Raw genomic sequence first — 27,501 nt, 5'->3', positions numbered from 1 at the left:
GGGGCCAGGGAAAAGTGACCACAACAGCCCATCCTGCGTTCTGTGCATGGGGGTTGGGCTTTCGCTCCCTGGGAGAAGGACTGGCAGTCAGTCTCCCACCCTCCACTTCCCCATGAAAGTGAAAGGTAAACCTCACCTAAGTGGAGGCTGGCGGCCGGAAGGAGCCCTGGGGGTCAACCTCAAGTACAGGAATTGTCCATCAGGCCCAACAGGAGAGTCCTCCACAGGAGAGAATCCCCGGTTACAGGCCCCTGCAACTTGGCCAATGAGAAACCCTCATCGCCCTGAGCCCTTGCTTTTCCCCAAGGGACTTTCGTTCAAAACAACGCGCCCAGCTTCCTCCTTCTCTCCCACAACAACCCTGTCTTTTGTTGGACATGCCTATGGCTTTACCACCGCCTGCATTGTCCTAAAGGGCAGTTCTGTGCCATTCCTAGATCAACTCATTTGTGCTGATAAAACTAGCTGTTTTATTTTTAGGGTTAACCTATGGTGACCTATTGCCAAACCTCCTTTCTGCATGCTTCCTGTGGGCTGTGGGACCTGCAACCACTTCTCCCCTTAGCTCTTCTTCCTGGGAGCCTGAGATGGGTAACTGGGGGCCAGGAGGCCAGATGGCCCCTCCCATCCTCTCTGGGTTTCCTGCCCTCCCCTCCCTCTCACCACCCTGCAGCCTGGCTGGTTCTTGGTCAGTCTTGACCGCCGACTGGGGAATCCCAGGGAAGTACCAGTGGGGCTCGGGCACTGGGTGCATTCGGGTAGAGGCTGCTTGCTGTGACCCCGAGAGCAGGTGTCTGTGTCTTGTTGGTGCTGCAGCCAGCCTCCAAACCAAATGTGGGTCATGGTGAATCCTACTGGCTGGTGCTGCGTGGGGGTAGGGGGAAGATAATCAAAACACCAATAGTTCTGTCCTGCCTGGCACAGTGACCAATGTCCCTGGCTTGAGCTTGCGGCTTAGCCAGAAAAGGAACGTTTAAAATGAGCCAAAAAGAAAAGCACATGAACTTCTAGCTGGGTAAGGCGGGGGGGGGGGGGCCCCCCCCCCCCCCCCCCCCCGCAGGCCCCAGCAGGGGTCAAGGGGCCGGCACTCTTCCAAGAGGCAGTCACAGTTGGTAGGGGGGCTGGAGGGCCTCCCTCCAGGACTTGGGCTCACTGCAGCCAGGGCCGGCGGTAGGTGTGCGCAGGTCCCAGTGGACTCTGGGAGCCTCGGCCCAGTGGGGGCCGGTGAGGGGTGGTCCAATGGAGGTTCTGGGAGGAGTGGTTCAGTGGGGGCTTCATGGGGGTTTCACAGGCGGCAGGGGAACAGTTCAGAGGGAGGGGGGAAGGCCCAGTAGGGGCTCCAGCTGGGGTGCAATGAGAAGGCGGGGGCTGGGGGAGGTGTAGTCGGGTGGGGGCTGGAGGGAGGTAATCCAGTAGAAGCTCAGGGTGGGTGGGGGGCCAGGACGGCTCAGAGGGGCTGCGGCGAGGGGAGGATCTGCTAGTCTAGTGGGATCTGCTTGGCGGTGGGGCGGGGTGACAGTCTAGTGAGGCTGTGGGCGGGGCAAGGGGGATGATCCAGAAGGGGCTGCGGGGCTGGTTGGGGGGACAGTTCAGTGGGGGCCTTGGGGGGGTGGGAAGAGCGGTCGGGGGGGGGGGGCTACGACCCGGGTGCTGTCTGGTGAGGCCTGTGGGGTGGGGGAGGTGTTGGGCAGTCCGGTGGGGGCTACATCGGGGGGCAGGTGGGCGCGCGAGGGACAGTCCAGTGGAGGCGGCGGGCGGAGTGGGGGGCAGGAGGACGACCCAGCGGGGGCTGTGGCGGGCAGGGGTGGGGCGACGGTGCAGAGGGGGATGCATGCCGGCGGGACCTGGAGGGGCGGTCGAGTGGAGGCTGGGGCCGGGGCGGGGGGGGGGGGGGGTTGGGGGGTGGTGCGGACGCCCCGTGGATGGGCCAGGCCCCTCACGGAGGCTCCCAGGCCCGCGCCAGGCCCGCGCCAAGAGGCGGCCTCGTGACCGGGAGGCAGTGGCGGGGCGGGCGGACCGCGAGCCTGGGAACTAGCGCGGGGCACCGCGGCGAGCGCTGCCGCGGCTGCGCGGGTCGGAGCGCGGGCGTGGCGTGGCCGGGGGCGTGGTCCCACCGCCTTTCCCGGCAGCGCCCGCGGCCGCGGGTCATTGTGTGCGCCGGGGCGGCGCGTGAGCCCACTCCGGGTGGGTCCTCGCCCCCGCCCAGCGCTGCAGCGCGCCTTTAGGAGCGGACGCCGCCCGCCCGCCCGCGTACCTGGGGAGGCGCGCACCGGGGACCGCGGGGTGAATGACGGCCGGGGGCTGCGGGGTGAGTGCACGGGCCGGGGGCTGCGGGGTCAGTGCACGGGCGTGGGCACGGCCGGCGCGTGCAGGGCGCGACCTGGGCGCACGGTGACCCGTTCCTCCCCGCGGTGGCCGTGGGTCCCGTGAAGGGAGGGACTCGGGCATCGCCCGCCCGCCGCATTTCCCGCCGGTGCTCACGGTGCGCGCACGCTCCGATCCTCTGTGGCGCGACTCGCTCACCTCCGGTCACTTCAGCACCTGTCCGGCTAGTTGGGGTCTGAGCGCCGCCCCGACCCTTCCCCGTCACTCTGGGACTCTTACCCAGGATGGACAGAACGGCGTGGACTCGGCGCTGGCGGCCGGGCACGGTGCCCCGGCAGCACCACCCGTGCGCACGTGCTCCGCCTGCGGGGCAGCGGGGGATCCCCGGTCCACCCACGCGACCCGGAGGGCCCTTGGCGCGCTTCCCAGTCCCCGCCGGGCCCATTGTTCGTCTCCTGCCCCAGAGCTCAGAGGTGCTGATGGCCATCTTTTTTGGAGGAGCGGTTGCAGCAGGGAGTGCTGGAGATTGTCTGGGAACCCGAGCCTTGTGCATGCGGTCCTTTCCTGAGCGGACCTGCCCTACATCTGCAGGAGGAAGCTGTCCTCCAGGGTCCTGTTTACTTTCCGCGAGTGAAACGCTTGTTCTGGAGAGTCCAGGGTTGTGGCCCAGACACACGCGGCATGTTCAGGGCGCCCAGCCCCAGCCCCAGCCCCACTGGTCTGAGCACAGGTTAGGATCTGAGACGGCTCAGAAGTCCAGAGCATCTAGAAGAAGCCGGTTCCCATGCTGCGCAGAGTGCGGGTAGGGTACAGTTTTTGGAACAGGGTCCCCTGCTGAGACCCTCTCCATAAGGGAGACCGGAGGGCCCTCCTGCAGTCCAGACTGAATGAGCAGAACCAGGACTTTCTGGCCTGGGGGAACCGCCTTACTCTGCAGGTGTGGGAGCCCAGTGCCCAGGCCTGAAGGACCCCAGATGGGGTCTCCCCCTGCTGTCTCCCACCATACTGCATTCCTCTGTCTTTGAATCCTTTCGAGTTGGTGCTCCTCATTCCTTACCGAGGGGGCTTTAGTGGATGTCAGCAACTCTGGATATTTTAGTCACTTGTGCTGGGCAGTGATGATCAGCCAGTTTTCAACTTGTAGGTTCGGTGTCTACAGTAGTGACGGCCAGAAGCTGCAGTTTTACTCTTTGGAACAGGGAACTGTGTCAAGCGATTTGTGGGGGTCTTTCTTTTTCACTAAGAATGTAATGAACTTCCCTCGTTAACCTGGGGGAACAGTAGCCGGTTTAAAGCACAAAACAAGGCAGGTGGATTTTGCTTTTTTTTGGTTTTGTGTCTCTAGACTGGGTCCTGGAGGTACAGAATCTCCCCCCCCCCCCCCGGATGGGTGGTCGGGGGGGGGTATCCCTGTGGGGGCTGTTAGAACCTTCTCTTGGGGGCACTTGCTGGGGTCCTCGGTCCCCTCCCACGACTCTCCTGGTTGGTCGGTGTTTCCTTCGGTTGCCCTGAAGGGGCTTGAAGTTGCATGGCATTGGGCTGGGGTCAGGGCACTTGCGGTCCAGGCCCGTCCTGCTGGCCACTTGCCCTGAGCTCAGTGCCTCATCTGCCTTCTGGGCTGTGCTGCACCTGTGCCCGTGTGGTGGCAGCCCTCCTCACCTTCCTGGAGCGTGAGCCTGGGAAGGGCCTGCGTGTTTTCAAGAGAGGACTTTGAGTCCTGGCCGTGGCAGCTGGCCACTCGTCAGGGCTGGTGTCTACACCCAGCCCAGGTGAGTTGAGTGAACTCACCCGAAGCAGACGAAGTCCACCTGAACGTGGGCAGGGCCCCAGCCTCGCTGGCTGAGACCCCTGGCTTCTGAGTTGGCCTTTTTCTCTGATGCTCAGTCGCGGGCACGGGCTGCCTTTCCTCCTGGAGAGGCCTCGTGACAGGGCTTGTCAACACGCACTGGTCCTGTAGTGGTCAACACCTTTTCCCCAGTGGCCAGTGTTAAAAATGGATTTCAAATTAGACTCCGGAGGTTTGGCTCCTGTTTCTGTGTGGCAGGCCGTGCTCCAGGGAGGGGACCAAGCTCCTCTCCTTGAGCCTGTCCTGCCTGGCTCAATTCAGAGTTCCCTGGATTCTGAATTGTCCAGCCTGTACATGCCCAGCCTGTTGAGAAGTTGTTCAAAGTGTGGGAGAGGCGCATTCCAAAGTGGACACAAGCCTGATGACCCCAGGGTGTCTCCGTGCAGATAAGCATCGCCAGCGACCGCTTCACATGGTGGGTCGTGCCGCGGCCTGCTGTCCTTTGTTCTGGGAGGTCAGGTGGTGGCACTTCAGCTGTGAGGGGTGACCAGAGGGTCAGCTTTGCCACACGTGCCCCGGCTTGTAGGCTCTCTTGCCTCCTTGAGTTCAGCCCTGGGTGCCCCTGCGGTGGGACATCTCACGTCAGGGGTCCTGGAGCAGCTAGGGACGGGGAGTTCCAGGACCGGGCCCCCTCACCCCTGCCCCGAGCTGGAGGAGGCGCGGGGCTCTTACACAACAGTCGGGAGAAATATCTGGAGCAGAAATGCAGGTGCCCAGTTTTGAAGGAACGCTCTGGAGAGTCTGGAGCCTTCCATGTTCCTCCGCGCCTTCGCTGCTGTTTCTGCCTCCTGGCACGGGGCAGGGTGAGGCTGGGCCAGCAGCGGGACAGTAAACGTACTCTCCGTCGCAGGCGGGCGTCTCCACTGCCCCTGGTGCCCGGGCTGAGGAGCCGAGTTCCCCTTTCCGGTGTGCCCACGGTGGGTGGGAGGCCCCGCTGCACTTCTGCGGAGACCCCTGCTGGGAACCGGTCTCGAGCAAACATTCACAGACACTTCAGGTGGACTTGCCGTGCAGGGGTGACTCAGGCCAGCTCGTGGGCCGCAAGTGTAGAGCGAACACAGCGTGGTCCCCAGAGGTGAGACTTGTGTGCAGGACACTGAGCCAAGGACTTGGAGTGAGCTCTGGGGGCGTGGGGTGGGGGGGAACTTAGCATCATGTGGTCAGAGAACAGAGGCGGCCCCAGAGGCCAGGGCTTCTTCCGGCTGGGGGAGGCCTCTCCTTCACCCCAGCTATTATGGAACTTGGGAGAAGGGCTGGGGCCCTTGGCCACCCAGCAGGTTGAGCCCTGCACAGGGCAGTGTCCCTAGATCTCAGGGATGGAACTGGAGAATGGGCAGGCAGGGAAGGGGCTCTCTGATGCACCGTCTCTGTAGATACTCCCCCCGTCCTCCGTGAGCTCCTCGGTGGTAGGGGCTCCCTGGCCATCACCTGGGCTGTCTCCTTTCATACCCATCCTTCTGGGCATTGAGGCTGGCCCACCTTTGTGTTGTGACCCTGGAGGGCTCCCAGGGGCCCACCTGAGCGATGGTTGGGGTGGGGTGGCCACACTCCCTGGGAGTCCTGATGTTGAGATGTAGCCCTGCACGTCTAGCCAGGGACCGGAGGCAGAGTGTCCTGGGGCGCTGTGTTCTTCCACCTGCTCGGGCCTGCCCGCGGGACGTGTAAGGTGCAGAGTCCTGGGCCGTGACCCAGACCTTCAGACAGCTGCACGGGGAGCTCCTGGCAGTTCTCACTGTAGAGAGGGAAGAACCACTCCTGGGTTTCCGAAGCCTTTGGAGTCCAGGATATAGAACAAAAAGCATTAGTGTGTTGGGTGCTCGTGTCTGAAACTTGCACCATTGCCCCAGGACTCAGGGGGTACCAGGTAATGGTAAGTTCTCATTGCTTCTGGAGATGACACCTGTTTGAACAGGATGGCCAAGTCCTCACGGCCTCTGAGCCCCTGGGAGGGTGGGGACCTGCCCCTGGGGACCCTGGGTTCAGGTGGATTCTTGGCTGTTCACCCTGAGCTGGGGAGCCTGGCTAGGTGAGTGTGGGGTTGCCCTGGCATCCAGGGAGTGTACCTGGGAGTGGGGGAGTGAACTTGAGGGGGTCCTGGGGCAGGGATGGGGGTCCCTGGGGGTGCACCCGAGGTTGGGTGGTTCTCCCTGTGGCCCTGGGCCCCCCATGTGTACGAGTTCCTGGTGGGTTTGGAGGAGGGAATACCAGTCTGTCTGCTGAAGCCATTTGGCCTGTGCGCCCTGCGGCGGTTTTCCGGGGGTGGGGGGAGTTGCAGCTCTGCCTCCTGGCTGACCGTTTCATTTGGCCGCTTGGGAACGTTGAGGGGGCCGGCCCAGGACCTTGTAACTCCTGGGACCACCACCCTCCCTGCCTTTGAAACTCTCAAATTCTTGCAGCTGCCCCTCGCCCCTGCCATCGCACGTAGCCCCCACAGACCCTCCAGCCTGGCTTTGGAGGGGTTCACTGCTGTCCCCCTGGTTTTCCCCGCATCACAGAAATAAGCGTGGGTGCGTGGAAGGCGGGGACAGGCCTGCTCACGAGGCCACAGTTCACTTTGCTGAGGCTCTGTGCTTCCTGTGGGTGGGGTCTCTGCAGTCATCTGGCTCTTCTGCGGCTCATCCTGGGGGGAGTGTGGGAGCACTTCCTGCTTGGATGGTCTCTGGGCTGCATGTGCTGGGAGTCTGGTGGCTTTTCCTCGGGGTCCCTGGACCACCCCCCACAAGGCTGGTTTCACATCTTGGGAACTTGTTGCGCCCGCTGGGAACTGGAGGGTGTCCCTGCCCGGACCACACCCTCTACGCACTCTCCTTGAAAGGCCAGGCCGCGCAGGAGCAGAGTTCTCCCTCCGTCTGTCAGCCCCGCCACCCTCTGCACCCAGGGCATCCCTACCCGGCCTGAGCCACAGGGCTCCTTAGCGTGGCTCCTTAGCACGCGTGTCCTCCCCACCCTCCCACGATGCCTGCCTCCCGGGCTTCCTGCTTATTTAAAAAGAAGGGTATATCAGTGCCTTAAATGGAGAGCCAGTGTCACTCGACTTATAGAAACATAGTAACAAAGGGAAACAGCAGCAAACCGAAACCGGAAACTGGACTGGGTCTGACCCCCTGCTGCTCTCTGCTGGAGTAGGCTTAGCCGGTTTGGGAAGCTGCTGTTCACACCTGGGCCAAACAAACCCAAAGTGCCCCCGGGTGCGGCTGCCCTTGGGGGACACCTGGCAGCCCACGCTCCTCCTGCCGCCTCTCAAGGCTCCAGGGTCATTAGGCTGAAGGCCTCTGTCCCATGTGGTCCCTTCCTGTCACCTTGTCACCCTCTCCTCCAGAGGCTCCTGCTTCTCCCTTTGCCCTCCTTGCCCACAGTCAGTGTCACCCCCAGGCTCGTCTGCCACGTCCTCCGGTGTTGTGCACGGAGCCCCCCCCCCACCAGCGACGGGACGGCGCCCCCAGGCTGCAGCTCGCTGACTGTGGCCAGGTGTGTGCCAGGCGGCCCGGCAAGGTCTCTTCCTGCCATCTTGGGGCAGCTGGGTCTCCGCACAGGGATGTGTCCAGGTGCCGTGACACCAGCCGCCGGAGCAGGCTGTCCCCGAGACCTCTCCCGGGGAGGGATTCGTGCCCACCCCATAGTCCATAGCCATTACCGCCGCTGTGAGCACTTGAAATGAGTCTGGTGTGCTTGAGGACTGGATTTTAAGTTGTATTTGGCTTTAGTTGATGTTTAAAGAGCCAATCCCGTGGTGGGTGAGGTATGGGGTGAGGTCGTCCCGGTAGCCCCCGGAGGTGGTGACAGCCCAGTGGGTGCGCCCGGCATCTGGGTTGCTACGGGCTCCGGGGGATTCTCAGGGTTGGGGCCTCTGGGCTCTTCTCCCCGTGTGGACGTTGGGTCCTAACTCCGTGAAAGAAGGGGACGCTCTTCGGTGTTGTTTCTGGGGGGCAGGCAGGGTGGTGTCCACGGGCTGCCGGTTGAGCTGCCCCGATTCTTGCCTCGTCTGTTTCAGGAACGGCCTCCTCTCCTGCAGGGCTGTGGGCGGCCTGGACAGCAAGAATGGTGCCCTCCGGCCAGGTGGCGGAGAAGCAGGAGCCCCCGGAGCTTGGGCGGCACCCTGAGCTCAAATCCTGGAGGTGCCTGGTGTTCTACCTGTGTTTCTATGGCTTCATGGCACAGATGCGGCCCGGGGAGAGCTTCATCACCCCCTACCTCCTGGGCACCGATAAGAACTTCACACAAGAGCAGGTGCGTGGGCGCGGCATGTGGGGGCGCCCCGGGCCCGAGGTGGCTGAGCCTGCGAGGGCAGGTGGCTATGGGGGTCAGGGGTCCCGATCCCGGCCCCCCTGAGGGCCGCCTCCACACCGAGGGTCAGGCTGTCACTGACCAGGCCAGTTCGAGAGGGATGGCAGTCGAGAGGGATGGCAGCCGAGAGGGATGGCTGGCTGCCCCAGCCGGAGGGGGAGGACCCCGCCCCCGCGGGCTCACCTGCTGAGCCGGCTTGCTTGCTGCCTTGGAGGACTGAGGAATTTCCCTTTGATGAGGCAGCCAGGACAGAGAGTGTCCTTGAAACTTGACTAATGAGCTTACACCCTGGGGCAGCAACAGATTACACACCTCCAGCCTTTCCTTCTCCACAAAACTAAAGGACCCAAGGGCTGTTGGTCAATGAATCCCTCGGTCAGGGCTTCTGTGCCAGCTCTGCTTACCGCCTGGCTCTCCTGCCCGACCTGTTCCCGGCCCAGGCTCCCTGCTCACTCATCCCTGCCCTTCGGCCTCTGGCTACCCGTCCCCTCCAGCGTGTGCGCCAGCCCCTGTGTCCCCTGTCACTGTGTCTGAACTGTGGGTCATGCTGAGCTGCTGCCTTCCTTGCTCCCTGAGAGCTTGTCACCGTCCCCTTGCACACCTGAGACTTGTTTAAGTCAAGTGGCGTTGCCGAGGCCTGACCCTCAAAGTAGCCGCCTTGGGAAAGATGGAAATACCCGCCTGACCGGCTCGCAGGAGGTCTAACCCTGCATGTGACTGCACCTGATCCCAGAGCCAATCACTTCCGAGGGGGGGGCCCTGTGCCCCCCCAACCCCCACTCAGGCTCTCTGGCCCTCCTCCCGTGCTCACTGGTGGGCCAGGTGGCTGTCGCTCTCAGGAGCACTGCTGTCCGGAGGGGCGGCCGGCCCTCATCGGAATAAGCGCGTATGCGAAGCTCCATTCAAATAACAAGAAAAACAAGAAAAATGTCTGCAGCAAAGTTATAAAGCTCATCTGCCTGCTCTCCAGTTGCACGTGAACTGATCGAAGACAGATGATCCTTGAACTTGGGGCTTAGGGGTGCCCAACCCCTGTGCAGTTGAAAATCTGCGTATAACCTGACTTCCCAAAAACTTAGCTACTGATCGCCCACCGTTGACCAGGAGCCTTGCCGACAGCGTGAACAGTTAACACGTATTCCCTGTGTCATGTGTGTTCCATATTTTATCCTTATAGCAATGGAAGCTAGAGAAAAAAGTGTTTTTTTTTTTTGTTTTTTTTTTGTTTTTTTTTTTTTAATTTTTTTTTTTTTTCAACGTTTATTTATTTTTTGGGACAGAGAGAGACAGAGCATGAACGGGGGAGGGGCAGAGAGAGAGGGAGACACAGAATCGGAAACAGGCTCCAGGCTCTGAGCCATCAGCTCAGAGCCTGATGCGGGGCTCGAACTCACGGACCGCAAGATCGTGACCTGGCTGAAGTCGGACGCTTAACCGACTGCGCCACCCAGGCGCCCCGAAAAAAGTGTTTTTAAGAACATCGTAAGGAAGAGAAAACAATGTGACACTTGGACTATATTTACTGAAAACAAGCTGGAGACAAGGGGACCCACGCAGTTCAGACTGTGGTTCAAGTGTCCGCTGTGGGGGGTTCCAGACATTCAGCCAGACCACCAGCCCCGTGGATGCCATCAGACGGGCAGCAGAGGCGGGCAGGCTGTGCTCATGGCTGCTCGGCGGGGCCCACGGGTGGTGCAGCTGTGAGCTGGCTGGCTTGTGTCCGCACAGCCGCTGCGGCTTCTCGCTGCTGGGCCGACTGGGGACGCTGTTCCCCACAGGCTCGGGCTGATGTGACATTCATGCACCCTGGGGGTGGAACCGCAGAGCTTTCACCCGGTGCTTAGGTGGCCTCCAGGCTGTCCCTACCCCAACCCCCGGCAGGTGTACTGGGCCTGGCCACGCACACGTGGCTTCCGTTTCCCTCGCCAGCATCTGATTGGTGCTGTTGAGTTTCTGCCCATCTGATCGCAGCAAACAGCCGGTGTGCTGCTGGATTGCGTTTCTCTGCTCTCCGTGTGGTCCGCGGGGCCTGGCTGTCACCTGGCTGTCTCTGTGCTCGCAGGCCAGCCTCCGTGTCCTCCTCCGGGGCTGTCTGCCTTCTGGTTGCCCTTTGGGGTCACGTGTTTCTCCTAGTCTGGGCTGGTCTCCCCTGCTTTGTAAGCTTTAGTCTGGCCAGATGGTCCACGGTTCATGCTGTGAGGTCGCCTGACATGGCCCCCCCCTCCGCCGCAGACTTAGGAAGTGCCTTGGGGAGGGGACGGGTCCTGCTCTGCACCTGCAGGCCTGTCATTCCTTTGCATCCAGGCTGCCTGGCTGAGTCCTGCTGCCGCAGCCCCCACGGAAAGCACCCGCCCGGGACCACTGACCGCCATCCTCACGGGGCTGACACCACCTGGTGCCCTCCTCAGTGAAGGTCCCCGTGTCATTCCCGCCCTCGCCTCAGGCGGTTCTCCGTGCGCGTACAGGCTCCGCCTGGCATCAGCTGTGGTGTTTCCTCCCGGAGTTTGGGTAGGCCGTGGCTCTGCCCTGCTCCCTTCGTCCCCCTCCTCAGAACCCGCTGGTCTTCATCCTGGTGCCCCATCCTCCCTGCCTTCCCACGGCTGCTGTGGGGCCCGGCCGAGCCGGCCCGATCCGAGAAGGAGCAGCCCGGAAGCCACCTGGATCTAGGTCTGGGCACGGTTTCCGCGCTTTCCCCGTCAGCCTGGACCAGACCCTAGCGGGATGGGAATGCGTCCAGGCAACGCTAGGCTCGGGCCGGGACGAGGCTGACCTCGTGCCAGGGCCGGGCCACGTGACAGCTGCCGTCTGCCCTGGGGACCCCGTGGGTGCCCTCTCCTCCAGGAACTTCCCCGTGTGACATGGGTCAGCCGTTTGCCAGGCCTGAGGGGAAGCCGAGTGGGGCTGCGGGGCGGGGCTGGGGGTCGTTAGGAGACATCGTAAGTGAGGGCCGTTTGATGTTCTTGGAGACTGTAAACACGGTTCCAGACCCCCCTGCAGCTGGGACCCTGTGGCTCTTGGTGACCAAGTGCAGGTTCTTCTTTCCCCTGGGGCCCACCTGCACTGAGTGTCCCAGAATGTCCTGGGGCTTTTGTGCACGGTGTCTCGGGGGCCACGGCCTGGGGGTCATCCTCAGCTTCCCATGGCCATGTGGGTTTAAGAGGCCACCAGCCAGGGAAGTTCTGTCACGGGCCCCTGTGTCTCAGAGCTGGGTCTCCCGACGGCTTTCCTTGGGCCCTGAGGCTTGTCCTGTGCACGAGGGCAGAAACAGGTCTCCACACTCGGCCCGGGACCGTCTGTGGCCAGCCGGGCCCATCACGCAGCATCCCCTGGGCGGGCAGGCGCCGGGGCCGCAGAACTCCCCGGCTGAACCCTCTGAAGCACTGGGTCCACGTGGCGTCCCAGAGCCTGGTAGGTGGTGGGCACGGCCCCCCGTGCTGACCCAGGGTCGACTCCGGGGCCTCGGAGCCTGCTGGTTTTCGGGGCCGAGGGCCCCCTGGGCTGTCTCCGGGATTGCTCTGTGGTCCGAGTCAGGTTTGGTGCCCTGAGTCCGGTGGGTCCCCAGGGAGGCCGCAGCCTCTGGGGGCCCACCTGTGCCTGCCCCGGTGGATCCGAGCCACGACCAGAGCCCCGTGGTGGGGTCCAGTGGCACTGGGTGCAGGGGCTTCCCACCCAGTGTCCCTGTGCCCCGGGACCGAGTGAGGGTGGTGGCCGGTGCCCTCCCCCAGCAGACAGGCGTGAGGGGGGCCTGGCCGGGCCCTGCTGTTGCCTCTGGCCTGGTTCCCTTTTCCTTGTGGTTTCTCCCCTTCCTTCTGGTCTGTGAAACCTGTTGTGCGCACTCGTCATCTGCGGCCTTTCCTTCTGAGACCGGAGTGTAAGTTGGTCACAACTGTGACCAAGGAGAAGCCACATCGTGTTTCTGTATCACGAGGAACAAACAAAGCTGGGTTAGCACGTGACTGCGTCATGACTGCTCATTAGCGAGGCGGTCCCCGGCGTCCCGGGCCCGCCGTCCCGTGCGAGGCAGCCCCCGGCGTCCTGTGCCGGGAGCGGCATGCCCGCGGGGCCGGTGTGCCGTGGTGTGGACGTGGTTGGCGCGCCGGGCCGCCAGGCGCAGTCCCGACGGCCGTGTGTTTTTATCAGATGTAGTAAGGCGAGAAAACGCCGACGGCCCGGGGGCGGGGGGCGGCCGGGGCGCTCGAGGGGCCGCGGTGTCACGAGCCTGCCGTCCCACAGGTCACCAACGAGATCACGCCGGTGCTGTCCTACTCCTACCTGGCGGTGCTGGTGCCCGTCTTCCTGCTCACCGACTACCTGCGCTACAAGCCGGTGCTGGTGCTGCAGGGCCTGAGCTACATCTCCGTGTGGCTGCTGCTGCTGCTGGGCGACTCCGTGCTGCACATGCAGTTCATGGAGCTCTTCTACAGCCTCACCATGGCCGCCCGCATCGCCTACTCCTCCTACGTCTTCTCGCTCGTGTGCCCGGCCCGCTACCAGCGCATGGCCGGCTACTCGCGCACGGCCGTGCTGCTGGGCGTCTTCGCCAGCTCCGTGCTGGGCCAGCTGCTGGTCACCGTGGGCCGGGTCCCCTTCTCCACGGTCAACTACATCTCCCTGGGCTTCCTCACCTTCAGCCTGGTCCTCGCCCTCTTCCTGAAGCGCCCCAAGCGCAGCCTCTTCTTCAACCGCGCCGCCCCCGCGCGCCACGGGGCCTCGCCCTCCGAGCTGGACCGCATGAACCCGGCCCCCTCCCAGCCCGCGGACGCCAAGCCGGGCCGGGTGCCGCTGGGGGCCTGGCGGGACTGGACCCTGGTGCGCATGCTCCGGGAGCTGGGGGACCACCTGCGGCTGCCGCAGCTGCGCCTCTGGTCCCTCTGGTGGGTCTTCAACTCGGCCGCCTACTACCTGATCGTCTACTACGTGCACATCCTGTGGAACGTGGTCCACCCCACCACGGACGCCTCCTCCGTCTACAACGGGGGGGCGGACGCCGCGTCCACCCTGCTCGGTACGCCCACGGCCCCGCCGGTCTCGCCCGCCCCGCCCGCCTCCCCAGGACGGCCGTGACTCGCCCTGTCTCCCCAGGTGCCATCACCTCCTTCTCCGCGGGCTTCGTGAAGATCCGCTGGGCGCTGTGGGCGAAGCTGGTCATCGCGGGCGTGACGGCGGTGCAGGCTGCGTTGGTCTTCCTCATGTACAGCACGAGCAACATCTGGCTGTGCTACGTGGCCTTTGTGCTCTTCCGTGGCGCCTACCAGTTCCTGGTGCCCATCGCCACGTGAGTTGACTGGAGCGGGGTGGGCCGTGTGAGGCCGTGGTCTGGGTGGCCGCTTAAGAGCCAGAGCTACAGCCTGGCCGGTGGCGGGTGGCCGGAGGGCCACACGCCTTCCTCCTGCTCGCTGGGAATGGACAGGCTGCCTGCATGTGTTAAGAGGCCTCCCTTCCAGAATGTTCTGTGGGGAGCAGAGGGGGCACGTGCAGGCAGCGTGGAGCTAGCGGGGCGGTGTGCTCTCTTACCGGGAGGAACAGTGAACCTAGCGTGCCCCCCCGCTAGGGGCCCAGCTGTCCCTTGTCCGTGGCACGGCTTGTCCCGGCTTTCGTGACCCCGAGCTCGGCACGGAGCCTACCACGTGTGGCATCGGCATCCCTTCTGCTTCTCCCGTGGCGGCTACTTGGTGTCCACAGTTACCAGCCCTTGTAATGTCCTTCCTCCCTGCTCCCTGGCCTGTTTTTGAGGCCCCGGGCGCTGCTGTGGCCCTGACTGTGGCGCGAGGCCCTTCTTGTCCCTTTCCGCGGCAGGGCACGGTGACACATAGCCAAGGAGTAGCCAGGTGCTGCCCTCAGCCCACTTGTGCCTTCCAGAACTTTCTCCAGCCCACGTCTTGCTTGCTCCTAAGATCCTCTGTGTATTCCTTTGAACTGACCCTTTCACGAAGCTGTATGCTGTTGCCACACACGTTCACACCAATTGTGCCCACGCCCCACACGTGTAGGAGCCTCCCTCCCTTCCTCCCTCCCTCCCTCCCTCCCTCCCTCCCTCCCTCCCTCCCTTCCTCCCTCCCTCCCTCCCTCCCTCCCTCCCTCCCTCCCTTCCTCCCTCCCTCCCTCCCTCCCTCCCTTCCTCCCTCCCTCCCTCCCTCCCTTCCTCCCTCCCTTCCTCCCTCCCTCCCTCCCTCCCTCCCTCCCTCCTTGAGCTTCCTGCACCCAAGGTCGGCTTGGGTCTGTTACCAGCTCCCCTGCCCGGCCCTGGTTCCCCTCTGGGCCTCACCCCTCCTGGTCACCCCTGATCAGATCATCTGTCCGCACCCGATCTTGAGCTCACATGGCATCCTCAGGCTCCTAGCTCCTTGGTGTCGCCTCACGGAAGTGCCAGTCCCCAGCTTTGCTCTCCACACTCAGTCCACACCTGCCCAGGCGTCCCTCCTCTTCTGTTGGGGAGAGCCGAGCTCTGCCAGACGCCCCGGGGACGGTTTCCTCGGAAGACGCCCAGCCTGCTCCCCGTGGCCGGGGCCACCTCCCCTGACGGCCCCCTGTGTGGCCCGCTGGTCCTCCCTGCCTCCTGTCCCTCCTCGCCCTCTCTCAGCCTGCAAATGTCCCCAGGGCGTCTCGTTGGCCAGGAGCACCACGGTCAGCACCGGAAAGGGCTCCGGGTCATCTGCTGTGACTGCTGTGCACTCGATACATCTCCTCCTTGGACGTTTGTGCTGATTGTAGGAATGCAGAAAGGGTGGGATACGACGTGGGCTGGCGTGGAGAACGGCCCTTCTGGCTCCACCGCCAGGCCTGCTGCGGCCGTCGGGGTGTCTGGGCTGACCCGGGACCATGCTCGTCGCGCTGCAGCCCTGCCCCGCACACTTAGCTGTGTGCTTCGGTGTCACAGGTGCAGACGCAGTCGGTCCTCTCGGTCCTCTCGGTGATGCTGTACGGCTGGTCCCCAGGTGACTGGGATGCCACGTGCGATGTTTCCCTGCGACTGAGAGCCCTGAGGTCGATAGCCCCTCATCTGCGTTTATTCCTCCAGATTCTGATGGCCGCAGATGGGTCCCAGGAGGGACTGGCCAGGCGGGGGCACGTGCCCTAGAAGACGGTAGATCCTGGGCGGGCACACGGTGGCCCTGTGGGCCCCTTGCCTTTCGTAGGGACAGTTTGCATCTGGCCTCTCCTGCTGGGTTCTGTACTGTCCCTCGGGCAACCCGGATGTGGTGGGAGCTTCTCGCCGTGTGCCCCTTGTCACGTCTCAATTGCTCCCACCCGGGGCTGTGGAACACAGGAGACACGCGGGGCAGGTGGCCAGGGACCCGGCCCAGCTTGGGTTTCCTCACTCTGCGTCAGTCTCGCTGCTGCTCATGCGGGCGGGGGCCCTTCCTCGTTCCCCACCCAGCACAGCGGCCCCTCCGCTTCTGTCACCCTCTTGAAAGGCTTCTTGCGTATTTTCCTTCATTCTTCAGAACTTCGGAATGTTTTTTTATCCAGTTGTTTTTAGAGGCACCTCGGGGATTTTCGCGGAAGCACCTTCAAATGTTCACTTTTCTGCAGAGGACTGGGAGCCGTGTGCATATTCGTTCCTCTTGCGTTTTCTTGTTTGTTTTACTGTTCTGCCCCTAATTTCTCGAGTCGTGAAAGAACAGTGATTCCAGAACCCTCGTGATTTCTGCCTGTTCTCACGAGGCTCTCGGGCCTCTGTTTACTCTGTCCCGGAATTACCAGGAGATGTTCTGGACGTCTTCCCGGGGTGTGTGTTGTCCTCGGTGTTGCACGCACACAGCTTGCGCAGGGCTTGGAGCGCCGCCTGGGTCCCGGGCCGGTCGTGCCGGTTCCCTTTGTGCGGTGGGCGCGCCCCGTGCGGAAGCTGCGTCTGAGCTCGGCTGCTTTCCCATTCAGCTTTCAGATCGCGTCCTCTCTTTCTAAAGAGCTCTGTGCCCTGGTGTTCGGAGTCAACACATTCTTCGCCACCGTCCTCAAGACCATCGTCATCCTCATCGTTGCCGACAAGCGGTGTCTGGGCCTCCCGGTGCGCTCGCAGGTGAGTCCCTTTCAGCCTCGCATCCTGGGGACGGAAGCCTCTGGAGGGGTGTTCGGCCAGCGGCATCTCCCCCTCCAGAGGGTCTGGGTCCGCGGGTCCGCTGCAGGGGCGGCGTGGGCAGGGTGGGCTGGGGCAGAGCAGGAGCAGGGAGGGAAGGGTCAGCTGTGGTTGGGCTGCCCCGTCCCGGGGGCCCAGGCTGGGGCCGGGCAGGCCCCCTGGTCTGGGTGGTGCACAGCCAGCCCTGCTTAGGCTGCTGGGGCCCCCGAGGCCGCCCAGATGCAGGCCCCCCTGAGCAGCCCCCGGCGTCCCCCACACCGGCTGATGTCCCAGGAAGGACAGAGGTATGGCCGTGAGCCCCTCCCTGTGTGGTTACAGCTCACCGCCCGTTTGAGGTCTCCGCCTTTGATGTCAAAACCTATCCGGCCTGGGCCCTGACCCTCACTTGAGCTGTTTTTTGTCCGCAAGACAGGAGAGTGGACCTGGAGTTGACCTGGGTGCGCGCGGGCCCCTGTCTGGTCCCTCCCTCCATCCAACTCTGGGCGGGTCCTCGGTGCTTCTGAGAAGAGCTTGAGAGTTCTGTCCCCTGTGAGGTTGGGGGATGCTCCCACGTGTGACTCTGGCTAGTCTCGGCCACAGTGCGACCCCTCGGGCAAGCTGGAATTAGCCAGAGGGCGGGCCCGCAGGAGGGAGGCAGCCAGGCTCCTGGGGACCACCCCGCCCCACCCGTGGCCGGACACGTACCCTGAGCCTGGGGGCATGCAGCCTCCCGTCTGCCTGGAGCCTGGACCTCAGTGGGCTTGGGCTCCCTGGAGAAGTCCCGGCCTCTGAGCTGAGTTGGCACTACTTTGGTGACCCCAGAGTTGACTGGAAAGAGGCGCCGGGCGGGGACAGACCCGCCGTTTCTTGTTTGGAAATTGGCCTGCGGGGTTTGAAAACACTGGTTAGGAGAAGAACATGTGAAGCGCTTGCTCCTGTCTGCCGAGCGCCCCCCTGTGGATGTGCTCTGTGTGGTAGACTGTGCTGGGAGCAGCCGGCATCCAAAGTGTGCGTTAGTCGTGTTACTGGTGGAGTTGCCGGGCCACGGGAGGTTGTTACTAAGTTGGGGGGCGTCCGGAGTTCTGTGCGGCCCCGCACCCGTATGCCTGTGGGGTCGGTGATATGAGGTCCGCGCGTTCTGTGCCTCTCTGGCCCATCTGTCCATCCTGATGGGGTTTTTGCAGAGCAAAACTTCCAGATTTGATCAGCTCTGGTTTACCTGTTTCTCCCTTTATGGGTCTGGGCTTGGCGTCACGTGGAAGAACTTTTTGTGTGGCCCGGGCTCTCGAGAGTCTTCCCCAATCTCTTTCTTAAAGTTTCATGGGTTTACCTTTAAGTCTGACCCACGCAGAGTTAAGTTTTGTGTGAGGTCAAAGGCCGCCTCTGTCTGGACGGCCCGTTGCCCTGCCCCGCTTGTCGAAGAGACCGTCCTTTCTCTGTCCAACTGCTGCCTCACTGTTGTCAGAATCGCGTTGCGCGTGTTTGTGCGGGTCTGTTTCTGGGCTCTCGGGCCACCCACGGAGCTGGACACCTGCCCGTCCGCCACCGCCACCGGGTCCTGCTCGCCAGCTCCACGGTGAGCTCTGAAATTGGGCAGACTGATTGCCCCAGCTTTGAAGCGTATTTTCAGGATTGTTTCCACCTTCTAGTTTCCTTGCCTTTCTCTGTAAGTTTTATTTATTTTTTAAAACTTTTTTAAAGTTTATTTTGAGAGAGAGAGAGCAAGCATTGGAGGGGCAGAGAGAGGGAGAGAGAATCCCAAGCAGGCTCCACACTGTCATCACGGAGCCCGACATGGGGCTTGAAGCCACAAACTGTGAGATGACCCGAGCCGAAACCGAGAGTCGGACGCTTAACCGACCGAGCCACCCAGGCTCCCCCGCCTTTCTGTGTAAATTTTAGTCAACTTGTCTACCTACAAAAATTCTTGCTGGAATTTTGCTGCGACTCACAGTAAGCCCGTGTCTGTTCGGGGAGAATTGGCATCTTCGCTCTGTTTCCAGTCTGTGAACGTGGTGTGTGTCTGCATTTGTGTGGAGAGTCCTTGGTTTCCTCTCGCATCTTGCAGTTTCCGGCAAACGAGTATTGTACGTGCTTTCTTAGGTTTATGCCTAAGTATTTCATTGTGTTTTGAGCAATTGTGAGTGGTAGTGTATTTTAACATTCGTGTCCACACTCGTCTGCCGGGGCTGCCATATGGAAGCACCAGACGCTGGGCAACTCACAATCCTGGAAGCTCAGAGTCTAAGGTCAGGGTGTGCGCAGAGCTGGGTGCTCCCGAGGGCTTGCTGGCACGTAGACGTCGTCTTCTGTGTCCTCATGTGAACTTTTCTCCGTGTGTGTGCACGTCTGGTGTCCCTCTCTGCTTCCAGGAACAGGGGTCACATTGGATCAGGGCCCACTGTTATGACCCCTCTGACCTTAATTACCTCTTTGAAGGCCCTGTCTCCAAACACAGTCCCATTGGAGGTGGGGGCCTGCACACATGGCTTCGGTCCAGCAGCACCGTGTGCTCGTTGAGAACACGTAGGGATACACCCGATACTCGGGTGTTGGTGTTTTATAGCCTTGCTGTGGCCATTCGTTAGTTCCAGGAGGTGGTTTGTTTTTCATATGCTTTTTCTTTCCTTTTCTTGCCTTACTGCGGCTGGCTCAGACTTCCTCCTTATTGTTTCCTTCTTTTTACTTGCTTTAGATTCATATTCATCTTTTTCTAGGTTCTTGAAATGGGAATTTAGATCAATGACCCGAGGCTTCTTTTTTATTTTATTTTTATTTTAGAGAGCACGCGAGCAGGGGCGAGGGGCAGAGGGAGAGAGGGGATCTTAAATGGGCTCCGCGCGAAGCGTGCCCAACACGGGGCTCGGTCCCAAGACCCTGGGATCATGACCTGAGCCTAAATTAAGAGTCAGATGCTCAACCGACTGGGCCACCCGGGTGCCCCTTGAGGCTTCTTCTCTAACATTCGCATTTAGTGCTGCGCGTGCAGTCCCCTCTCCTGCCGCTTCAGCCGCGTCCCACAGATCGGGAAGCTGCATTTTCATTTTTGTTCATCTCAGTGTATCTTTTTATTTCTCTTTGACCTATAATTATTGCAGATGGTCTTGTTTGGTTTCCAAGTGTTTTGAGAGTTTCCTGTTATCTTTGTTGTTGATTTCCATTTTGATTCTATTTTGTGATCAGTGAATACAGTCTATCTGATTGCAGTCCTTTTAAATTTGTTGAGGTTTGTTTTCTGGCCCAGGATGTGGTTTATCTTATTATATGTTATGTGGGACCCTTGAAAAGAATGTGAATTCTCCTTTTGTTGGGTGGAGTGTTTTATAAATTCCAGTTAGATCTGATTGATGGTGGTATTGATTTAATCTGTCTCCCTGTGGATTTTGTCTCATCCCATTGTTGAGAGAGGAGTGTTGGCATCTCCATCCTTAATTGTGGCTTTCATCGTTTCTGCTTTCAGTTCCATCGTGTTTTTCTTCACGTGTTTTTAGGTCTTTTGTTTGTTGCACACACCTTGGGAATTGTGGGGATTGCAGTGTGTTTTGATGGATTGAGCTTTTGATCATTATGAAATGTCCTTCTCTGCCTCTGGTCATTTTCTTTTCTCTGACGTCTACTTCACCTAATATCAACATAGGCACTCCTGTTTTCTTTAAAAAAAATTTTTTTTTAAATGTTTATTTTCGAGAGAGAGAGAGAGAGTGCACAAGCGAGCAGGGAGGGGCAGAGAGAGATGGAGACACAGAATCCGAAGCAGGTTGCAGTCTCCCAGCTGTCAGCAGAGAGCCCAACGCGGGGCTCGAACTCACGAACCGTGAGATCATGAGCTGAGCTGAACTCATACGCTTAATTGACTGAGCCACCAGGTGCCCCTCTGTTTTCCTTTAATGAACATTTGTGTGATACACATTTTTACATCCTTTTACTTTTTACCTGACTGTATTGTTATATTTGAAATGAGTTCCTTGTAGACTACATATGATTGAGTCATGTTTTATCATCTATTCTGCAAACGTCTGTCTTAAGTGGTGAACGTAGGCCATTTATGTTTAGTGAAATTATTGACGTGTTAGAGTTTACATCTGCCGTATCATTTTCTGTTTTCCTTTTCTTCTCCTTTGTATTTTCTGTGCCTTCCTATGGATTGTTTGCACATTCTTTAGAGTTTCATTTTATTTATCTGTTGTGTTTTTGAGTGTATCTCTTGCTATAGCTTTTTTGATGGCGACTGTGTGTTAAATAACCTATTTGAGCGAAGTATAGAAATCTTATCTCCTACCATGTCATTCTACCTTCCACTGTTTTTATTTATTTATTCATTAAAAAAAATTTTTTTTTGAATGTTTATTTTTGACAGAGAGAGAGGGAGAGAGCGAGCATGAGCCAGGGAGGGGCAGAGAGAGAGGGAGACACAGAGTCCAAAGCAAGCTCCAGGCTCCGAGCTGTCAGCACAGAACCCGACATGGGGCTCAAACTCACGAACTGGGAGATCATGACCTGAGCCGAAGTCGGACACTCAACCGACTGAGCCATCCATCGCCCCTACCTTCCACTGTTAATAGTATAGTTGTCTCAAGTATTTTCTCTACGTATCATTACAGCCATATAAGTTAGGGTTCCAAATTTTGCTTTAACTATCAAACACTTAGAAATTTCTAGAAGAGAAAGAAAGGCTTCTGTTTACCCATGATTTGGCTCACTGTGTTTTGTCTTCCCCGTTGATCCAGGGTTTCTTCTTAATGATTTCCTTTCTGTTCAGAGAATTCTCCTTTAAGCCCTTCTTTTAGGGTAGGTCAGCTGGTGACAACTTCTTCTGTTAGTTTTTCCTTTTTCTGAGAATCTCTTGATTTCCTTTTCATTCCCAAAGGAGATGATACTGGATATAGGCTTCTAGGCTGATAGTTTTTTCTTTTAACTCTGAAGAAAAATGTGTCACATCCTTGTGGTCTTAACTGGCTTCTGATGAAAAAGTCCACTGCTTTTCCCTTAAGGTGTTGCTTTTTCCTGGCTACTCGCAAGGCTTTTCTTTTTCCTTTGCCTTTAGCTTCTTCAGAAGTTTAAATATGGTGTGTGTTGGTCTGATTTTCTTTGGGTTTGTCCTGTGTGTGTGGTTCCCTGAGCATCTTGAATCTGTAGGTTTATTTCTCACCAAATTTGGAGAATTTTTAGCCACTATTTCCTCAAGTTTTCCAGCCCTATCCTCTTTCTTTTCGTGGGATTCGCATGACACAACATCACATCTTTTGTCACATAAGGGAATGAAGCTCTGCTTAGGATTTCTTTTTTTTTTTTTTTTTTTTTAGTCTTGTTTTCTCTCTGTTTAGATTTGGTGATTTCCATCGCCCCATCTTCCAGTTCGTTGATTGTTTTCTCTGTCCTGTCTGTTCTGTTCTGTTGTTGAAACCATTGAGTTTTTAGTTTGGTTATTGTGTTTTCAATTCTAGCTGTTCTTTGTCTCTTCCATTTCTTTTCTTAGAGTTTTTGACCTATTCCAAGAGTGTTCATGCACGGTGAAACAGTTTCACCATGCTGTGTTAAAGTCTCTCTCAGATAACTTTAACATCCCTGTCGTCCCTGTGACGGCATCTGTAGATTGTATTCATTCAGTTAGAGGTCTTTGTGGTTCTAAGTGATTTTTTTATTAAAGCCTGGACATTTCGGAGATTATGTTAAGAGATCTGCATCTTACTGAAACCTTCCACTTTAACTGCTTTTTCCTGACACTGCTCCAGCAGAGGAAGTTGGGGACATGTGCCTTGTTACAGCCAGGCGGGTGGAAGTTCAGGCTCTGTGCTCAGACCTCCTGACCAAGAGGGAGCTGGGGGGGCTCCTCCCTCCTCCTGCCTGCCTGGCAAGGACGGGGGTTCCAGTTCTCCCCACCTGGCTTCCAGCCTCCAGTGGTTACAAGGCGGGGGGTGCCTTGTGACCGCTCCCACATGGCCTCCAGTGACGCCACCGGGGATGGGGTGTTCTCCCTGCTGCTGGGCAATGGTACGAGTCCTCGACCCACAGGGCTGGGGTTTGGGGGTTGTTACCGCCTGGGGAGAGTGAAAGTCCAGGCTTTCTGTGTGGTTTCTGCCGGGGTGAACTTTCCAGCTCCCCACTGGGCCTTCACCACCATCTGACGGGGGCCCCATTGTAGTCTGGGTAATGAGGGTGGGGTTCAGCCATTGTAGGGCTGTTCCCTCTGTCCGTTTCCTGTCCTGATGGGCTGTCCCTCTCCAGTCCCAGTCCTTTTGCTGGAAAGAACAGCTTTTATTGTTTTTTTTTGTTTTTTGTTTTTTTCCCCCTTCATTAGCTGGCATTTCTGGGTTGCTGGTTTTTTGTTTTTGTTTTTTTTTAATTTTTTTTAATGTTTATTTATTTCTGAGAGAGACAGAGACAGAATGTGAGTGGGTTGGGGCAGAGAGAGAGGGAGTCACAGAATCCGAAGCAGGCTCCAGGCCCCGAGCTGTCAGCACAGAGCCCCATGCGGGGCTCGAACTCACGAGCTGTGAGATCATGACCTGAGCTGAAGTCGGACGCTCAACCGACTGAGCCACCCAGGCGCCCCTGGTTTCGTTTCTAAAATTACAGCACAAAATTAGAAAAGCCCGGGGGACACATTGGTGTTTGTTCTCAGCCTCCAGGGCTCCTAGCTGGTGAACTGCCTTCGTCTGTGTGCTCTGTGTGTAACGTCCAGAGCGTCAGCCGTACCTGGGGGAGGAGTGGGGAAAACACATCCGCTCCATCTGCCTGGAAGCAGTGTCCGTCATGGTTCATTTCCCGGTTTTGCTTGTGAAGATGAGCTTTTCCCAGAAAGGCACGGAGAGGGGCCTGCGGGGAGCGGAGCGCCAAGGTCTCGGGCAGGACCCACGCCTGGTCTGGCCTGCAGACGCCCGGAACCGCCTGGACTGCCTGTCCCGGCGGTCACGAGACTCAGGAGGGACGTTCCCACGTTCTGGGCGCTCCGCGCAGCTGCACCGATCCCCGGGACAGAGACTGGCTTGGGGCTTGCGTCTGGGCTCTGCCGTGTGGGAAGTTCCCGCACACGCTTGTCCTTGTGCCCTCGGCAGCCGTGGGAACTTGGCCCACAGAATGAAGCTCATGTTTGTTATCTTAAATCGAGCGGAGCATCTTGGGGTAGATCACAAGGGCCACGCGATGCAGGGAAACTGCCAGGGCTTGTGGGAAAGCGGTGGGGGCCCCCCCAGGGCTCGTCCTGGAGCAGGGCAGAGGGCGGGCCCTGCCCACTGCGGAGACCTGCTCCTGGCCTGTCCCCCGACCCTCGGGCACCCAGCCCCACTCCTGCAGTGTTCCTATGGCCTCAGCGGGAGGAGGGAGAGCCGGGGAGGAATCCACAGGCCCCTTCCCGCCCCTGCCCCTCACCTGCCTGGGCTGACCTCACCCCTACCCCTCTCTGTTCTAGTTCCTCGTCTACTTTGTGTACTTCCTAGTGCTGTTCATTGTCTACCTCTCGGCGGCCATGCTGGTGATCCTGCGGCACCTCCGGGAAGGCCGCCACCCACCCCCAGCCCTGCCCCCGCCCCAGGAGGAGAAGGCCGAGCAGGTGCTGAGCCTGCAGGACAGAGGCCTCAGTGGCCCGAAGCCGGAAGCCCCCCCGCCGGCCCTGGAGGACAGCGTGTGGACAGCAGGGTTGGCCTCTCGGGAACAGAACCAGCAGCCCGAGGCCAAAGCCTGACCCAGCCCGGCCTAGCGGGAGGCCAGGCTCCTCTGGCACCGGAGGCAGCCGGTGCACCGTGCTCCGCGTCATGGGGCCTCGATGTCTCAGAAGGGATGTCTCTTCGCAGCTGGCCCAGGACCCGGGTTCCAGCACGGTCCACATTCCAGTGTGGAGCCAGGGACTGACGGGGACCCTAGGTGGGATATCCCTGTGACCCACACCCCGAGGGCTTGTCTGGCGATGGCCCTGAGTACTGGTTCTCGTCCCCATCCCGCTGCCTGCTGGGGCACTGCGGGCTGGCTTGCTGTCCCTGTGGCGGGGAGGGGGGGTCTCATGTGCCCACCAGGCCACTCTGCCTTCACCCCGCCCCCCACAAGAGGCAGGTCCTGCTTGTTCCTGGGGACCAGTGAGGGGGCCAAGATGCCAGCCTCAGGGACTCAGTCCCCCACAGGGTATCCTGTGCCCTGCAGGGCCAGGCTGGGATCCCTGATTCCCGTAGCCTGTGGCTAAACTTGGTAAGGCCAGTTGTCCAGGTACTTGCCTTAGACTATGTCCCTTTCCTAAAGAAAGTTGACCCAAATGAGAAGCCTCGGTGGGCTTCTCTTTCCGGGCGAGACGCCAGGCATTGGCTGCTGGCAGACATTTGCCCGTCAGGTGGAAGCAGGGATGCAGGGGCCCTGGAGCCCCGCTTCTCCCCCAGCGGGCTAACCCTGACCTACCTCACTGGTGACTGCGGACCGCTTGGGGTCACTCGCCCACGTGCCGGCCCACACGGGACCCACCCTGAGCACACCGCCTCAGATGCAAGACCGTCAGCTCTCCCCAAAATCAAACCCCAAGCCCCACACGTGGAGGGGCTCCTGGTCTTGTACTAACCTGGCGTGGGTGGGGGCGGCTGGTCAGGAGGCCAAGAAGAGGGCCCCGGCCCCAGGCAGGAACCCAAACCAGGCCCCCACGGCCTCGAGCTGAGCACAGCCCCCTCCTACAGCCCTGTCTTGAGAAGCGCCCACGCCCTGCGGGAAGGGAAGGCCAGCTGCTCGGAGCCAGCTTGGTGCAGAGAGGTTGGAGCAGCCCTCCTGGAGAGGAGCTGCCTGCACCCAGGGATCCCTGAGGTCCGCTTGTCGGGGGCAGGGTGTCTCAGGAGGCTGCCCTGAGGCTGCAGGAGGATGCTGGGGGGCGGGGCATCCACAGGGGGCCTCCCCGCTGACTCCCCACCCCACCCACCCCATGCCCCAGGGACCCCGTGGGGAGGGGCAGCGCTCTTCCCCTTCCATGCTCAGGGATCCTGCGGGACTTGGCGGGTGGAGGGCGGTGCCTCTCACCTCTGGTCACTGACCTCATGATGCAGGCCTTTGCTCTTGCCCCCACCCTGACCTGCGAATGCTCCCATCGGTGGGTGGCCCAGCCACCTGGCCCCATGGTGGGTTCCGCGTGCTGCAGCAGCTCTGGGGAGAACATGGGTGCTGGGTCTACACCCCGGCTTGCCTGTGCCGTCCCCAGGGACGCTCCGGAGACAAGGTTTAGGGCACCAGCATCCCCGTGCACGTGTGTGCATCTGACATCCGTGTACATCTAGCCAGGCCCACCTGTGCCCCTTCAGCGGGACCCACCAGCAGGACAAAGACCCCCACGGTCTGTCTCACGATAACGAAGGCTGCTTCCAAACCGAGTGTCCGTGCAAAACGCTGTTTTTATTTGGAGCCTGTTTGGAAACCACATTACACAGTTAGCAGGACCGGCTGCCGTGGTTTACAGGGCAGTGTTGAGACAGCAGACCTGAGGCGCTTGGCTCCGTGCCCACGACCCAGCACAGCCACCAGGGGGGAGGGACCCTGGGGGTGCCCCCAGAATGCCCCCTTCAGAGTGCTTTGTCTACACGGCCTCGGGTCCCAGGGCTCGGCAAGGCCGGTCTCAGGTGAGCCGTGTCCTGGCTGAGGACAGGTGTCGCGATCCTGTTTGCCCCTGTGCCTTGTTTTAAGTAAGCTTCGTGCCCAGCGTGGAGCCCAACATGGGGCTTGAACCCACAAACCATGAGATCATGATCTGAGCTGAGATTGAGTCGGACACTTAACCAACCGAGCCACCCAGGCACCCCTTTCCTCTGTGGTTTTTTGAACTCTGTGTCCCATGAAGATAAACCTGGGGCCCTGGACTCAGCAGGCAGGAGTTCTGGCCGGGCACCTGGGAGTGGGAGTAGGTTTGGGCCCAGTTGGGTTCCGGGATGTGCTCCTGGGCAAGGCTAGGGAAGCCTCTGCTCTGGGAATCCTTGCCTCAGCAAAGGGGTTTTGGACCTGGGCGGGGCCCGGGGACAGGACACTGCCATCCCTGGGTTGTGGGCCCCTCAACTCCTAGCCTGGGGGCGTCTGGCTGGCTCAGTCAGTAGAGCTCTTGATGTCAGGGTTGTGAGTTTGAGCCCCACGCTGGGGGTAGAGATTAAAAATCTCCCCGCAGGGCCTTGGCTGGGTTGAGCTCCACGTGGGAAGCCGGTGTGGGACAGAACTGAAGACGCACCTGCCCCGTGTGCAGGCTGGCTCCCAGCCACCAGCACAAGGTGGTGTTGGGGTAAAGGCCATAGCCTGGGGGGCAGCAGTGGCCCCTGAGTTTGGGGCTGGCTCTAGCCCGGAGGTGGCTGCAGAGGCCAAGGAGAAACGGCCCCACGCTGTGCCCTTGGCCTGAGCTGCCCCAGCAGCTCACAGCTGGGGACCGAGGCCCCACCCGGCCCCCCGCCAGGCCCTCAGGCACGCACACCTCCCCAAGTCAGTATGTTCCTTTGCCTCAGGGGGGGTCTCCCTCCTGTTCTGATTGGGGTCAAAGAGGAAGGGGGCAGGGCCTTGTGCGAGGTGGGGAGGGGCAAGAGAAAGTCTGGGCACCAGGTTTTGTTTTAAACTTTTTAAAAAATACACTCTTTGGTTTCCTTTTATTTCTTGGGGGTTACATGAAACGTGAACCACAGAACCATACAGGAGAGTGCCAGCCAGGTCCCACCCTGGGGGCGGGCAGGGGCAGACACTCCTTAAGGGCGGCTTCCCCGCTCCCCTGCTGCTGGCCTCCCGGCCTGGCCGTCTGACTGTCCATCTGCCTGTCTGAGCCGGCAGAGCCCCTACTTGGAGGAGGAGGTCATGAAGCTGTTCTCGATGCAGAGCACGATGAAGGCGTTGCGGCAGCTCGCGGCTTTCTGCGCCAGCAGCCTGCCCGCCAACAGCGAGGAGGCCTGGCCAGCCGCCGCCGCGTCCTCTGTCCGCCACGTCTCGCAGTAGCTGTCGGTCAGACGGCGCCCGCTGGGGTCCGAGCCGTGCCACACGCTCTTCTGAGGCCTGCAGGAGGCAG

The 27,501-nt window shown here is 60.1% G+C and overlaps 2 protein-coding genes across 14 annotated transcripts in view; one reads left to right on the top strand and one right to left on the bottom strand.

The window, feature by feature from the left end:
- Positions 1–816: 816 nt before the first annotated feature.
- SLC19A1 (solute carrier family 19 member 1) lies at positions 817–27,074 on the top strand. Of its 10 annotated transcripts, XM_086676172.1 has the most exons (7): positions 2,093–2,308; positions 8,163–8,398; positions 12,689–13,460; positions 13,538–13,730; positions 16,363–16,475; positions 23,920–24,371; positions 25,163–27,074. In XM_086676172.1, the coding sequence occupies exons 2-6, from the start codon at positions 8,210–8,212 to the stop codon at positions 24,357–24,359; spliced, it is 1,707 nt and encodes a 568-aa protein (XP_086532298.1). In that variant the 5' UTR covers positions 2,093–2,308; positions 8,163–8,209; the 3' UTR covers positions 24,360–24,371; positions 25,163–27,074. The 10 variants fall into 10 exon arrangements, with proteins under 10 accessions (XP_086532294.1, XP_086532296.1, XP_086532303.1 ...); XM_086676168.1 differs by lacking the exon at positions 2,093–2,308 and adding an exon at positions 817–1,015 and having other exon boundaries at positions 23,920–27,074; XM_086676170.1 differs by lacking the exon at positions 2,093–2,308 and adding an exon at positions 1,134–1,170 and having other exon boundaries at positions 23,920–27,074.
- Positions 27,073–27,501, bottom strand: part of COL18A1 (collagen type XVIII alpha 1 chain) — a 51,847-nt gene continuing 51,418 nt past the window's right edge. For all 4 annotated transcript variants that reach the window (XM_086676163.1, XM_086676164.1, XM_086676165.1 and 1 more), the window contains exon 41: positions 27,073–27,488. In XM_086676163.1, coding sequence (XP_086532289.1) covers positions 27,275–27,488 — 214 coding nt within the window. In that variant the 3' untranslated portion in view covers positions 27,073–27,274. The remainder of the gene's footprint in view (positions 27,489–27,501) is intronic.

The sequence above is a fragment of the Puma concolor genome, chromosome C2 (assembly GCF_028749965.1).
Source record: "Puma concolor isolate L17-30 chromosome C2, mPumCon1.1.hap2, whole genome shotgun sequence".
Lineage (NCBI taxonomy): Eukaryota > Metazoa > Chordata > Mammalia > Carnivora > Felidae > Puma > Puma concolor.
This window is presented reverse-complemented; position numbering and strand designations above follow the sequence as displayed.

What these genes read in the sequence shown, in the direction of transcription:
- SLC19A1 (XM_086676168.1), top strand. Translation starts at nt 8,210, where the DNA reads ATGGTGCCCTCCGGCCAGGTGGCGGAGAAGCAGGAGCCCCCGGAGCTT. An exon ending in AGAACTTCACACAAGAGCAG is followed by an intron (nt 8,399 to 12,688) that starts GTGCGTGGGCGC and finishes GCCGTCCCACAG; the next exon opens with GTCACCAACGAGATCACGCC. An exon ending in GCCTCCCGGTGCGCTCGCAG is followed by an intron (nt 16,476 to 23,919) that starts GTGAGTCCCTTT and finishes TCTCTGTTCTAG; the next exon opens with TTCCTCGTCTACTTTGTGTA.